The sequence below is a fragment of the Anser anser genome (assembly GCF_964211835.1).
Source record: "Anser anser genome assembly, chromosome: 20".
Classification (NCBI taxonomy): Eukaryota; Metazoa; Chordata; class Aves; order Anseriformes; family Anatidae; genus Anser; species Anser anser.
The window spans coordinates 1,688,191-1,703,107 of record NC_139741.1 but is presented as its reverse complement, the minus strand read 5'-3'; the positions used below and the strand labels follow the sequence as shown (position 1 = coordinate 1,703,107).

The following is a 14,917-nucleotide window of genomic DNA, read 5'->3' as shown; positions in this document are numbered from 1 at the left end:
GGAGGAGCCGCCTGGGTTTCTGTCCCCTGCTGTGGGATGGGGACCATGGGGACAGGAATGGGCACAGCACGGTGTGCTCTCCGCTCAGAGCTCAGTGGGCAGGTTTTACATATAGCTCACACATCTGTGAGCTTGTACCTCTGAAACACTGGTGTAGCATGGTCCTGTGCAAGAAAATAGCTTCGATATGTCTTATGGCTCAGTGAAATTTTACAAAACAAGCACCCAGTTTGCCGCCTACTTTTCCAGTCTCGTCCAGCACCTTTCTGGAGCACCCTGTCCATCCGTGGCACCCTGACTTGCGCTGCGAGCAGCATCCCCGAGCACAGGCGGTGGCACCAGGGGGTGCTGCGTGCTCGCAGCTTGGACCGCAGACGCTGCTGCTGCGAAATGGCAACAAGAAGAAGGTGACTTTATTTTACCTGCTTGTTTTTTATTGTTACTGTTTTCATTGGATTGCTCCCAACTCACGCCCGGGACGGTGAAGCCGTTATTAGGACATTTCTCACCGAAGCGCTGGATGCTCTCCCTGCTCCTCGCTGTTGAGATATTTTAACTTCTGGGGTCTGGAGGAGGGACACCAATCCCTGTGCTGGTGAGCAGCAGCTTGGGGCCAGGAGGGCCCCACAGCCTGGGACGGCTCCATGGAGGTGCCAGCCCCCCGTGCCCCTCTCCCAGCCCCACAGCTCGGTGCTGCCCCTCTGCACTTCCAGGGGTCCAGAGCCTGCATCGGGGTCCCCGATGTGTGCCCAGTCCCTTGGTCAGTCCCACACATTGCTGCTTGGTGGTGGGCTGGGGTCACCTGGGATCTCATCAGCTCATCCCTCCTCTCTCTCCCCAGGCCTCTGACAATTTTGGCCACAAAATGTTGCTTCTGCACTTCTACAGCCTCCGACGTCTCGAAATGCAGGTGCAGTCAGGTAAGAGCTGTGTGACTAACTGATGTGCTTTGGCAAAACGGGGAACGGCCTTCTTTATGGGGAGGTTCCCGCAAGGTGCAGGATGTGCAGCGGTGCACAACGGGATCGTCCTTGTGCCCTGCTGCCCTCTGCCATCTCCTGCCCACAGCCTTGGGCATTTGCTTGATCTCTGCAGGCTGCATCGGTCTGTGGGCAAGGGGAGCTGTAGGAAAGCTGAGAATGATTCAGTATAATAGCATTTAAAGAAAAATAAAGTAAATTTAGCATTTAACTGAGGCGACTGGATGTGTCCAGCATTGATGGGACTGGAACGGGGCACGGTGCCTCTGGGCTGCCAGTGGGACTCAAGCCATGGGGGCGGTGGCAGTGACCCATGGGGGTGCTGCCACAATGTTGGGGGACCGGTCACCCCCCCCCCCCGTCTGCTGGCATGGCTGTGCCCCAGGCGGGGGCACCGCGGCGGAGCCGTGACACCCCCGTGCGCGGGGCTGCGCCGTCGGTGAGCGGCGCATCACAGCCGGCCGGGTTTATCGCAGCAAAGATAACGCCGGTGTTTGCAGTCGTACAGAGGGAAAGATAAGGGGGAGGAAGAGCTGGGGAGAGCTGGGCGACAAAGATAAATTTACTGTACTGCAGGAAATCGAAATGTGAAACGGAGATCTCAAAGAACTGAAATATTTAAAAAGGTGCAGAGGCTGGGCACACGTGCGAGGTCCGGGCAGAGCCTGGCTTTGCACACACATCCTTCCATGTGAGTCTTGTGCCCGCTGTGCTCCCAGGGGCATTTCTGGTCCTCACCTTGGGAAGGTTTCCCTGCTGCTGCCCCTGCTTCCTGGGGCACTTCTTGCATGGCTTTGCGGTGGGGCCCATCAAAAAAGCAGCTTTAAAAAAAAAACTGTATGCGTCTGCAATTTCTTGGTATAGCAAAGTCACCTGGGCTCCATCTCCTGCTGCCGATGGCTCTATTTTTTCTCATCACAGGACCTCAAAAGCCGCAGCCAAGAGCAGCAGCCCCCTGCTCTGTGGGCCATCGGAGGCGAGCTGGGCAGTGAGTGGCAGCACCGCAGCTCCCTCCACTGCTGGGGCTGTGCGCCGGTGCCGCCTGTTCTTTGTCATTCAGGTAAACTGGGAAATCCTCGCTAACCTCAGCTGCACCTGGGTCGTGTCCCATGTCTTTAAAATGCCCTTCAAATTCTAAACGCCCAAGTGAGAACATCTTAGAGTGTTTTCCTTCTGGCCCATTTAATTTTGAAACAGTGTTGGGAGCACTGTTAGTAGTGCTAAACCCAATATTTAGGATTGTGGCATTGCTATATAAATAAATAGGAGTCTGTGAAACAAGTTCAGTTGCAGTGAGAATAGAGCTGCTGGATTTAAATGCTGGGAGCTGAGGAGCTGTGCGTACACCTGACAGTGAAATTGTCTAGCAGGAATAATGAAACCTGTGAGTGGAAAGGAAGAGCAAACTACTGGTCTACGATGTCGGGAAGGAAATCAACGTAACTTGGTTGTGTTTAGTGATCTGAGACACATAATTAATAGCATGAGGACATTTGAAACAAGAGTTATTATGCTTGTTTTGAAACCGGCCATCTCTGCATGTGCTGGACGTAACGCGAGCCCTGGCGCCGGGGAGAGGTCGCCTGCTGCTGCTGCTGGTCGCCTGCAGCTCGCCCCTGGGGCTCTGCTGCCTGCCTTGAGACTGAGGCGCCCTGGGGCCTTTGGGTGGGTTGACTAGGGAGGGGATGAGCCTGTCCCGAAATCAAAGTCACCAGGGCATCAGCCGAACAGTGCAATGAGTGTTGTTTGAGAGAAACCCGCCTGAGTGCTGGCGTCCAGCGGTCATCATGCAAAGTGCTTAAATCGGTTCGTTCCTGAGAGGAGACATCCTAAAAACGCCCAGGGTGGAGGGGATTGATACATCATTGTTTCTTGTCATCTTCATCACTAAAATCGCCCTCTGTGCTGGAGCCTGGGTTAGGCCTGACGTGGCTGTGCAAGCGCACCAAGGGAGCTGGAGCCTTCCAGGCCGTGCTGCTGAGCTGCCTGACAGCCTTTAGACTTCAGAAGTGAGGCAAACGGAGCTGGCGTGCCGATCCGATGTGTTAATTGTTTGTTAACCTTTGCGTAACCTTTAGAAAATCCCTGGCGGGGTGATTTCCCAGCCTGGAGCACGCAGCGGCTGCGGGTGCGAAGCAGCGAGGGATGCGCGCCAAGTGGGCTGGCGCGTGTGGCCCCCACGCAACTGTCCCCTTCCCCCGGCTCGGTGGGGGCAGACCCCCCGTTGCATGGGGCTGGGGGACCTGACCTGCTGATCTTGTGTCCATACACATCCCTGTGGGGCTGCGGGGTAGGACCTTGTGCTCCCCGAGCTGGTTCTGAAGTCAGGAACGGCCCCATCCAACAGGTGCTGTGCAGCAGCGTGGCTCCATGACCGGTGGTGTAAAGGAAAACCTGCTAAAGCAAACCCATTTCTTGCTCCCAGCCCCTCAGTCCTCTTCCCTGCCCCTGCCCCTCTCTGTGTCTGGGCTCCCCCAGCAGCACAGGTCCCCAAACCACAGCAAGCAGTCGGCGAGGGCTCTGTCCCGGTGCTGGTGGCTGTGCTGAGCCCCCAGGATGGGGCCGGATCCAGCCCAGCATGTTCCCCACCGCCACGCTGCAAGCAATCCTCACACCGTGCGGCCGCCGGATTGCCTTGTCCCTTCCAATGATCGTTAACGCTGTTTTTTTCCCAGGCAATCAGAAGCACTTTCCCCTCATCTGGGTGGTCTTCTCCCATTTTGCTCCTTCCAGCCCTGGCACCCGGGGCAGTCACATCCCATCACGCCGGTTCTCGAGCCATTTGCGCAGCCTGCTCTTTCTGTTGCCACCGATTTAGTCACAGCCCCCTTCTCTCCATCTCTCCCTCCCTTGTCCCACTCCCTCCTGTGCTCCTGTGGGGTGCTTGGGACTGGAGCTCGGCCCCTGCAGCCCCCAGGGTGCTGACGTGGATCCCTTGTGAACCCCGTGCCCGTCGGCTTGAAGCAAGCGGCCGTCACCTGGTAGGAAGAGGGGCAGCGGGGATCTCCCCTGCCCTGTGCTCGGGCCCTGTGTATGACAGAGGGTGGTGTTTTTCAGGGAGGAGCGATCCTTTTAAAAAGTGTCCCCCCCACATGTACAGTCATGAAGCTGATAGAAACGTGGATTTTTGTAGGAGTGACCAAATGGCTGCTGGGTCAGTGGAGGCTGAACCCCCCAACACGTAGCAACAGTACGCTCCCAAAGGCTGCATTTATTAGTGCTGTTATTTATTTTTATAAGACGCAGCGTCCTTTGGGCATTCGACCTTTCTTATGTGTCCTGTTCTGCGCCTGCTTACCCCCAGACGGGTGTCCCCTTGTGTCCCCGTGCCCTGCAGGACTGGGTGGTCTGTCTTGCTGCTCCCCGTGTGTCCGTCCCCGCTGCTGTGTCCCCGAGCCCACCGAGCTCCGTCCCTCCCCAGGCTGCCCTGTTTCAAGCGGTCATTAACACCAGAGCCGTGTCCGCAGCTTACGCAGGCGGCAGCCTGGAGAGCAGCCACTCAGCAGCGAACTGCAAAAGACAGAGAAGTCTGCACTGGGTATCAATATATGCGTTATGTTTTTGTATTTTTATATATATATGGAAATAAAAGATCACCTCGTAAAAGCCCATCCTGTTCCTGGTGCTCTAAGCACCAGTTCAGCAAAACACTTCAACGGGGTGGCTAAGTGTAAGCTCGCACTTAAGTCTGTTGCTGTTCAGCGAAGTGGTTTGGCATGTGCTGAAGTGCTCTGCTGAGCCGGGGTTTCGCTGTAGCTCTGTTTTTCCTTGGGCAGAAGAATTAAACTCGGGTTGGTATCGCCTATTAATAAGGCAGCAAGTATCTGAGGCAGTACTTGTGCAGCGCAACAGAGCTCATCATTTTTCTATATGTGAGCAATTAAGCTGCACCAGGAGGCCTATGTCTTTATATCATCACCTAATGACAGTGCAAAAGTATTCAGGGGAAGGAGAGGAAAAAAAAATCACATCCATATTTAATTGGCAAAGTTATCACCTTCATTTCAGAGCCCTAACTTACAGCATTTCTGGCCAATTTCCAAGTCAGATCTATTTCCCCAGACTGGAGAGTAAGTAAAACATCCTTACATCATACTTCTGCAACAAAATGCCATTTCAAAGCTCACAAACATGCTCACGACTGCGGTAAGTAACAAAGAGTCTCTTTTCTTCACAGCAAACAGGAGTACCTTTGAGCTGTTAGATTCCTTTCATTTTTTTTTTAAGGAAATTATTTGTGTTATTGTTATTATCCAGCCCCACACTTGCCTGTCAGATTACATTTTTCATCACGCTAAAACAAAAAGCCATCTGGAGCTCCTCGCATTCTGCTATCAGGTTTGGAGAGCGGCAGCGTGTCCCTTCTTCAAGCCTGGTGTTTTTATTGCTCCCAAGGTCTTTTTTTTTTTTCTTTTTAATTCTCCAGTCCGTAGTTTTCATCTCTGTGTCCCCTAAGTCCCTCTAATTCTTGATTGTCTTCCTCGGGTCTCGGTGTCGTTGCGCAGGTCCCCCGTCCCTCGGCCACACGTTTCTCGGGTGGCAGCGGAGCTGGGAAGTGGAGAACAATATGGGCTGTCAGCTTTCATTAAGCGTTTGGGGAAATCCACGGCTATTTCAGGTGGCTGTGTCTGCTCAGTCAAATACCTCATTTACCAAGTTCTTCGCGTTGTTCTGTGCTTTGCTCAGGCCCCGGGTTTGATGGAGCTATCCGCCTTGACTCCTTCTCTCTCCCAGCTCTCCGCTGGGAGCTGCGCCGGAGGCACGGAGGCACGGAGAGCTCCGAGGTGCCCATGCCAGCACTGCCCTGCCGTCAGCATACACCTCCTGCTGTCTCTCCAGTGCAGGCAGGCAGCAGAGCCAGCAGGTGCGTGCTGTAGGTGGGGACCACGCAGGGATGCAGTGGTGTGGGCGCATGGCAGTGCCCGGCTGCCCCCGAGGTGCTCCAGCCGTGCTCCGTGGTGCCCAACGCCCCCAGCCCAGGCTGTCCCGGTGGCTGCACGCGGTGGAGCAAGGCACGGGCACCCCAGGGTGCTCCAGGCACCTCCAGGGGCCCCGACCCCCTCGTGGTCCTGGTGAGGAGCCCAGGGGAACCCTGTGGGGAGCGGTGGCCCCGGCACCTTCCCCCTGCTAGCTTAGTCCTGCTCCATCACAGGGCTTTTTTACTTCACCGTCTGTATTCTGAAGAGATGGGGAAAGGAGAAAAGCGAGAAAAAGGAAAGGAGAAATATCAATAACTTCCATCTCCTAAAACCCGGTAACTAGCCTTTGACACTTCTCTGCCACTTCATCTTCACAAAGCCCTGGCTGTCTGAAGATTAATTGATGTAGGCCACTCAACCCATTTTCAAATCCCTTTCGGTTACCATTTAAAACCTTCTGATTTATTTTTTTTGATAAAGTCACCGAGGCTTTTTATGGATTCTCAAATGATTGTCCAGCTTGACAAATTGGATTCTTAAAGCTGATTCTTTAAAGAAAAGGATGTGGTTTGACAAGACAAGAAACAGCTCATCTTGGAGACAGGAGGATAAATAAAAAAAAAAAAAGACCCCATTCTTCCACTGGGGTGCGACTCAATGGGTGTCGCGCTCGTCACTGATAATCTTATCTGCCTGTGACAGGTAGGGTAGGATGGGACAAAGGGCCTGGCCGGGCTGGGGGCTGGTGGCCGCTGATGGATAGGAGCATCCTAGGAGATGGATGTCCCTGCCCTCTGGACGTGATGGATGCCCCTGCCCTTGGGACCTGGCTGTGCAAAGAGCTGGATGCGGCTGGTGAAGGGACGGGGCAGGGAGGCCTGCACCTAGTTATGGAGCCTAGGCAGGGCCTTCCGGATCCATCTGAACCCAAATGAGGACACTCCTGTAAGATCTGCTCCCGTACCCGCTGGCAACCACTCGTCTGCACGTACAAATGGCAAGCAGCAAAACCTGCGTGTGGAAACGTGGCCAAGGCTGGCGCTCAGAGCCGCTGTGCTGAAGCGAGGAGTGCTGGGAGAGCGGCTGGGGAAACGTCATTAATGTGGCTGCTTAACGGGGAAACGTCATTAACGTGGCTGCTTAACGAGGGCTCTGCTGCTCCTCTGCCCCAAGGTCGAGCTCGGTGCAGCCTGGAGGCAGCAGGGGTGGGCGCGAGGGGATGCTGAGCTCTGGGGACATCGAGGTGTCCGGTGCTGGGTCCGTGCCCCGCCGCGGGGGCTCTGTGCCGCAGCCTCCGTGCTGTGCTCGGGAGCCAGAGCACTCGGTCCTCCCAGGCGAGGCAAGATGTAATCTCCTTCTGTTTAAATAATATTTTAATTGCGGGCTTCTGTTTTCCATTTTTTAATTGACTGCCTTTACTTTGAAAATTTCACACCTAGCAGTTGCTCCGAGTAATGGAAATGCATCATAACTCCTACCTGCTCTCTGTGTTGTATGACTCCAGGTGATACTTTACATCTTATTATGATTATTTATTATGATGTCCAGTTTAGTTCTGTAGCAGAGGGAGATCATTAACCTCTCCTGCAGTAAAGAGAACTCTCCATGTTGTTTTCAAAGCCATTAAAGCTTTGAAAACTCCTCTGAATTTTTTTTTTTTTAGCTAAAAAACCTACAGGGCTGCGGAATAAAATGCTGACACAGGTCAGCTAATGCAGAAGGAGCACAAACTCTCCTGCTGTGTCCTACTGAATCGCAGACGAAGCTCCAGAACAGGGAAGAAGTAATTTACTTGCTAGAAAACGAGCTCACGGTGCCGGGGACCTGGAGGCAGATGCTGGGGATGTTAAGCCCTGGCTCTGGCCTGGGTTTTCCCACAGCCCACTCGTCCACCAGGCGAGGTGCTCGAGTGCTTAGAGAAAGAGTTAAATAGGTGGGGTGTTGGCTCCAAATGGTGTCTGCAGGTGCTGATCGTGGCTGCTGGGCCTGCATGCCGTGGAAATGGGGAGAAGTCTCCATTTTCCCCACCTGGCTGAGGTTTCAGGCCAAGTATGTCTCGTGGCTGGGCACACAGACAAGCCCTCTGGAGATTTAATTGCTAGCACAGGGATTTATCTGCAGGGAAGCAGATGCTCCATCTCCACCCGGGCAGCTCCTGGGGATGTGCATCCACACCGTACTGATTAAAATCCTGTCTGCAGTAAGAGGGACATGCTCTTCCCACAAGGTCACCTTGCTTCCAAGCCCAAACCCGCTTCCTTTACACCCAAAAGAGTCTGAAATGAGGTGTTCCCGGTCTCCAGAAAAACTTGGGCTGCTTTGCCGTGGTGGCTGATGGAAATAAAGCCTTTGTCAATGTCCCTGCTTTTTGGAAGCATACCGTGCTGACCATATGGCTGGGGAATACGGAGGCTACGTTCGTGATGGGATGCTAATGAATTGGTAACTTTATCTGGCCTGTCTGAACTTCTCGAAAGCAAGAAAGTGCTGTTCATTAAGCTCTTGTTAAAGTGTCAGCGTAAGGAGAAAAGCATTTCTCTAAAAAAAAAAAAAAAAAAAAAGGCTAGAATTCCTTCTTCTCCTCCCAGGTCTTCCAGACTAAACTTGCTCGGTTTGATCACCAGGAGCTGTTTCTCCCGAAGGCTTTAAGGGCATTGCTCGTGCCCTGGCTGCACGTGCTGGCTCCTATGGCCGTGGTACCCCGGGAGGAGGCAGGTGTCTGCTTTTCTGTAAGCAGGCACGGTGACCTGTTTGTGGCGGGTGCCTTGAGTTTGGGGTCCCTAAAGCTGTCACGCTGGCAGTGTGGAAGCAGAGCGAGCCCTGGTCGCACCCTTGGGTCCCTGAGCTCCAGAGGAGTGGCAGAGGCGGGTGCTCGCCTGGTTTTGTGGCAGCAAGCACAGGAGTGTGAAACCTGGGAGGAAACCAGGCCAGAAGCGGCTGTGCTGCCTTGCAGACACGGCGCTGGAGCAGCTCTGTCAGCGCCGGGCTGTGACAAACGACGCCGGGGGAAAGCCACGGGGCTGCAGCGCGCTGCCGCAGCTGCAACACCTCGGAAATTACACAGGTACCGCCGCCGTGCTGCGCCTCGGGGTCCTGCGTCGGCCTCCATTAATCACGGGGAAGAAGGGTTGTCCTTGCCGCTGCCTCTGCTCTCCTTGTTACAGCACGGTTGGGGCAGAGGGGGGACGGGGACTGCAGCCCGTGGGCACACCTGGGCACGACGCCCCCCGCCGTGGCTGCTGCCTCGTGTCCGGCAGGGCCAGGAGCTGCTGGGGTGCTCAAGAGTCAGGTCAAGGCTTCAGGGGAAATTGCTGTCATGGCTGTCATTGTAAGTACTCGATGAAAACGAACTAAATGCCCCAAAATGCCCCATCCCCTGCTCCAGGACCCCTGCGTGCAGCACCCCCGGCTCCGGGTGATGCAGGGAGCTGGGGATCTCAGCAAGGTCCGAAGCAGGGAGCGCCACCAAAACTCCTCCAGTGCCCGGCTCGTGTGGTGAGGAGAAGCTTCTGTGGTGGTCGCGGTCCCTCGGGACTGGGTCCGGGCTCAGCGGCTGCTGCTCGAGAGCTGCTCAGCTCCGCTGAACGCGCGGCGCTAAGCTTCTCCGGGGCTGATCAATATTTAATGTGGAATTTACAAAGATTGACTCGAGGATGCGTTTAAAATTGGAACATTAGCCGTAGGTGGCAATTTCTGAGACGCAGCAGTGGAGTTTGATTATTTAGAGAGACGGCATTTTGTACATTTAAAGTAATGCTTAGGACAGAGGGGCCTGCTGCAGCGCTCTCTTCCCCCGAACTGTTGACTTTCCAAATGTTTTGTTTGTGTAGGTCCAGCATCAAACACCGCCGCCTGCTCACCCGTCACCCGGCTGCCGATGGGGGCTGGCCGTGGTGGGGACGGGGACACCGCGCGGCTGCGTTTGGGGGCTTGGTGCTGGGGGGAGAAGCTGACAAGGGAACGGGGCTGAGCTAAGGGTTGGGGGCAGACAGGCAGGGTGAGGAGGGAAGACCACACCTCCCAAAATTCTCACTGCCTGCTACTGATCTCTCCCAGCGCAGCGAGGCTGGGGTGGGGCGTTACGCACGCACAAAGTACACACGTAGGCTAACGAAGTTGCTGTTTTATCTTGGTTTGCTCGTGCTGCGAGCTACATTAATAAGAGCTGACAGACCTGAAATAGCCGATCTGAGCCGATTTGGGCTGGGAATGCAGCCGCTACAGGAGTGACGGGGGCACGGGGCTGTGTGTGGGGACGCCCCGGGCTGGGGCTGGAGCACTTTACCTGGGGGTGCAGTGGAAGCACCTCCAAAACCTGAATTGCCATCGCTGTGCCCAGAGGCACACAGCCAGGGCTGCCCCTGCATCACTCTACCGAACGTCAATTCAGGCACCAAGGGGAAACAGAAACCACGCGGCTGGGAAGGTGGAACAACAGGCCCCATCCCTGCAGTCCTCGCGAGGGGAAGGAACCCCCATAACTGCTTGTCTTATGGGGAGAAGTTATTTCCCTTCCTCCCCTCTGTCTAATTGTTCTGCTAAGACTTTGCTCAATTTTGTATAATTAAAAAGCTTGAAAACACCTCGTTTCATATATGGAAAAGGAGCACAGCATATGGTAGTGACAGAGTTGTTCATAAATATGAATGTTTTTATATTGTTTTTATATATGTTTTTATATTTACCCCCCAAAAAAAGTTGAAATGCCTCTGAAACCATAGCTGCCCTGTTGGGGCACAGGACCCCAGAAGGACCTCAGAAGGAAAGGGCTGGGGCAGCACAGGGGATGCAGGATGGGCCCCCCCCAGCTCAACCTCAGCTTTGCCACTTCTCTCCGCCGTGTCTGGCAAATGTCCCGGGGGTGTTCAGGAGCAGGGGGGCCCCTCGGTGTGCTCCCACAGCTGGGGAGTGCTGGCGAGGGGCGCAGGGACCTCTCCCCAAGCCAGCTCTGAGCTATGGTGCCTGCAGGTGGCCGAGGCCCCCCGGGATCTGACCGCTCATGGGGACGGGAAGGGCTCGTGGCCACCTGCAGCGCTTGCCCTGCTTGGCTCTGGGGCGTGCGTGGCACCTCCTCGTTCAAGGTGCTCTCACAGCTGCCCCGCTCTAACGAGCAGGAGGCTGCTCGCCTCTGTTGGGTTTTTAATCTCACTTAGTTCGCTGCTTATTCTGTAAGAAGATTGAAATAGCAGTGGGATGCAGCGGGCCACGTCACGGCGTGCATTGCAAAGCTGCGGTGATGGAAATAGTTTCAGAGCAAAGACATTATTAATGAAGAATGTAACCAGGGGCCGGACGCCAGGCTCGTGTACCTGGCGCTCACCCGGGTTGTACTTGACCAGCACATCAATCTGCTGCCTGCATGCATTCATTTTTTAAAGCATCTTCGCTGCTGCTGCCCGCCTGCCTGGGAGCTTTGTGCCACTTCAGAGAACCAGAGCCGATGAGCCCTTACGGCTCCACGTCGGGACGGAGAGCTGCCGCGCCCCGTGCCCGTGCTCTGGGCTGTCCCAGGGCATGGCAGCCCCTTGCTCACCCGCAGGATGACCACGGGCCCCCAGGGCCCCGCTCCTGGCTGGGAGAGCAGCCCCTGCCCCGGGCTGTGGGCGCGCGTGGAAGCACTCGGCCAAGGAAAATGCAAATCCAGGACAATCAGCCTGAGCGGCAGCGAGGTAAGAGGTGATGAAACCCAATCAGTTAATAACACTTCACGGCAGCAAAAGAATTGCAGATGATCATGTTTTTAAATATCTTTTTTTTTTTTTCCCCCTCCTCGACAGAGCTATTCCCCTGGAGGCCTCCTGGGAGAAATCTCACGTCAGTAAGCCCCGAGGGCTGCTGCTTCCCAAACCCAGGGACGGGAGCCTCAGTGAAGCTCTGGCACAGCATCCTGTGTACCACTGTGGTTCCTTCAAATGCGTTTTTGGGATGTGCCAGCCCTGATGCCTCACAGAGCCCCTCTGCCCGTGCAGGCAGGTTTGGTGCTGGCTGCTGCGCCCTGTGCCCCCCGGCTGGGCCCTGCCATGCTGCCAGGGGGTCCCTGGGGCCTGGGGGCATGGGGGGACCAAAACGGCTCAACAGCCACCACTGACGAGCTTGAGAAAAATAAGGGTTTGAGACCCGGATAGTAATCAAGGCTAATTTGTTGATTTGCCATCCAGAATCATCTCTGGTGTTGTATTTTTCCCTGCACAGTTTGCTGTCTGTGCTGGGGGGAGGCGGCCTCGAGCAGGCCGTGCTGCCCGGTGAGGGGACGGAGGGGAGAAGGTGAGGTCCCCATGGGTGGCTGCTCGGCCTGGTGGCTGGGCACAACCTGGCTGGCCACCGCTTCCTCCACAGGCACTGGCGAGTTCCCAGCCTGGACGACGCAGCGTTGGGCTGCGGCAGGTAAAACAGGCTGCCGGGTCCCAGAGCTGGCATGAAAATTGCACTTTGCTAGCAGTAACGGCATAATTTTTGTGGCTCAGCATGGAGCTCCTTAAGACATCTTTCCCCGTCCTGCAGTAATTTGCATTTCACTGCGGGGTTCGTTTTGTGGAGCCAACATTGCTGCTGGGTGCGGGTCCTCAGTGGCGCTCAGGCGCTGGGTCACATCCTGCGCCTGTCCCCCAGATGTGGGGCAGTGGTGAAACGCTGGGGGCAGGCGGTTGTTTGCTTCTGAACATCTCCTTGGCAAAGGCTGCACGTCGCCACCGCGATGTTTGCGGCAGGCGCGTTCCTCGCATTGTCACTTGAGCCCGTCCAGCATCCTTGCAGTCATGTTTTGGGGCAAGGCTGGCTTTTAACACTGCCATACTTTGTGGTCTCCTGTTCTCCAAAGGACACAAAAAGCGGTGGTGATGGCCGAGCCCCCCGAGGCACAGTGCACTGCTCCCCCTCCATGTGCCGGCGGCGCAGGGGCCAGGAGCCAGCTGTGCCAGCGCTGAGCCCGTGCCAGCAGAGCCCTAAAAGCATGTAAGAGGGAAAAAAACATACAGCCAGAGGTAGTTTTATAATAAATACATGTTTTTTCAACTTTTTCTGGTGCTCGGGCAGATCCTGTGCCCTCCCAGAGTGCAAAGAGCAGGGGAAGGGAGCGTGGTGCCTGCCCTAGGGAGCACCACAAGCAGCTGGGCCGGCGCGCTGTTCAGCAGCTATGGATTGAAATGTGCTGGTCAGGAGGAGGCAGGAGAAACCCCAACAACCCCAGCTGGTCAGCCAGGGTCCCCTCGGCCTGAGGGAGTGGGGACGAGGCCCCTGGGGAGCTGCGTGCCCGGTTCCTCACTGCTTGGAGGTGGTGAGGGCACCAGCGCGCCGCGGCAGCACGGGCAGGACGCGCTGCGCCGAGGACAGATCTTCCTTAAGTCTCTGCAAAGCCAGGGATAATGCACTGCGAGAGTGAACAACCGGGATGAAAAATAATTGCACTCCTATTTTTCTCCAGCTTTTCTTATCAATGACTTTATCACCTTTGGTTTTATTTTACACCTTATTTAGACTTTACTGTAATCCCAGCTATTTCGCCATTGACACCTCCTTAATACCTTGTCTAACACCTCTGACACCTCTGGCTAATGCCCAGGCCCTTCTGCAACGCAGAGCAGCTCCAGCAACAACAGAAAAGAGCTGCAACGGAGAGAGAAAAATTATTTACTGCTCAGGCACTGTGAATAATAGCCCGTGAGGAGGAAGGGTGGGGGCGAGCCCCCACCCGTGCCGCTGAACTCTGGTGTCTGCCCACATCGGTCTGCACGGGGACGTTTCTCGCCGTTAGGAGACTGTGCAGCAAGTGTTCTGCAGAAAGGAGATGCAAGGGTTTATAGTTTGAGAGAAACTGCACACCGTAAAGGCTCAGTGTGGTGAGCTGAAGCAAATTAATTCCCCTCACTTAGGCACACAGCGCCCAGCCCGGCACGAGTCCTTGTGCTCCCCGTGGGTGCCACAGCTCCAACGCCAGACCATCACCCACCGCCCATCTCCCATTTTCTGTATCCCACTGCCCATTTTCTATCTCCCTTTGCCCATTTCCTATCTCCCATTGCCCACCACCCACCTCCCACCACCCCGCCGAGGGCTTTGCCACCCGTCCCAGCGCCCTGGCTCCTGCCCCCCCACCCTTCACCCACCCTTCAGGGGGGATTTTTGCCTGGTTTTACCCCTGACTGCCAGACCACCTGTGCCCTTGTTGGGGTTATTCCTCTTTATGTGGCTGGGGAAGGTCTGTCCACCTGGAGGGGGCACACCGAGGGCGGCTGGGGTCAGCCTCATGGCCAGGTTTTTGGCAGCCCCACCGGGAAGGAGCCGCTCTGCGGCCTGGGCACTGGAGGTAACAGCAGAGTGGTGGTTTTGTGTTTGTTTCTTTTTTTTTTTTTCTCTCTCTGATCTCTGAGCCTAAAGACTATTGCTACATTACCTAGATCTAACTACCCATTACACAAACTATATCTCTAAAGCGAGGGATATGGCAGCTTTATTATAAGTTTATTACATGCTAATTCAAGCAAATAAATTTGCTCCAGCTGTGGAGCAAAGGAGATTAATAACCTCGAAGATCACTTCGCTGCTTTGATGAGTTTCTTGAACAGAGTAGAGTATATTTAGGAAGAGCAACTAGATTAGTCAAAAAACCCCTTTAATTATTAGTGACACTGTGCAAACTGCTTCATACGAGTGGAATACCAACTACTTAACTCCCTGACCTTATTATTCAAATAAACACTTCTTATTATAGCAACATGACTTGCTCGTCAACACATCAAATCAGCTGCCTCGGTGGTGGTTTGGCATGTCCCCGCTGTGTCAGCAGAGAGCATACGGCCTTCATTAGGGCCGTAATGGCCTTGGAGGTGCCGGCGCTCCTGCGCGGGGATAACTCGAAGACCCCTGGGCGGCAAGCAGGGGAACGCGCCTTGCTGGAACGGGCTCAGCACTCGCCCCTTCCCAAGCCCAGGGTGCTTCATACACATCTTTATTCTGCAGTCAGTTTGGATTTGCTGGAAATGCATTACAGCAGAGTGCTGGAGGCAGGACTCTGAATTTACG

General features: G+C 55.0%; 1 protein-coding gene across 3 annotated transcripts; it reads left to right on the top strand.

The window, feature by feature from the left end:
• The first annotated feature begins 313 nt into the window (after window positions 1-313).
• LOC310884642 (uncharacterized protein) lies at window positions 314-13,924 on the top strand. 3 transcript variants are annotated; one of them, XM_083806669.1, is made up of 5 exons: window positions 418-760; window positions 842-920; window positions 1,902-2,040; window positions 11,278-11,568; window positions 11,677-13,924. In XM_083806669.1, exons 1-5 carry the CDS (start codon window positions 645-647, stop codon window positions 11,985-11,987), a joined length of 936 nt encoding a protein of 311 aa, XP_083662795.1. In that variant the 5' UTR covers window positions 418-644; the 3' UTR covers window positions 11,988-13,924. The 3 variants fall into 3 exon arrangements, 1 of the variants encoding a protein (XP_083662795.1); XR_014574318.1 differs by lacking the exon at window positions 418-760 and adding an exon at window positions 314-407 and having other exon boundaries at window positions 1,902-13,924; XR_014574319.1 differs by having other exon boundaries at window positions 418-595; window positions 1,902-13,924.
• Window positions 13,925-14,917: the final 993 nt, after the last annotated feature.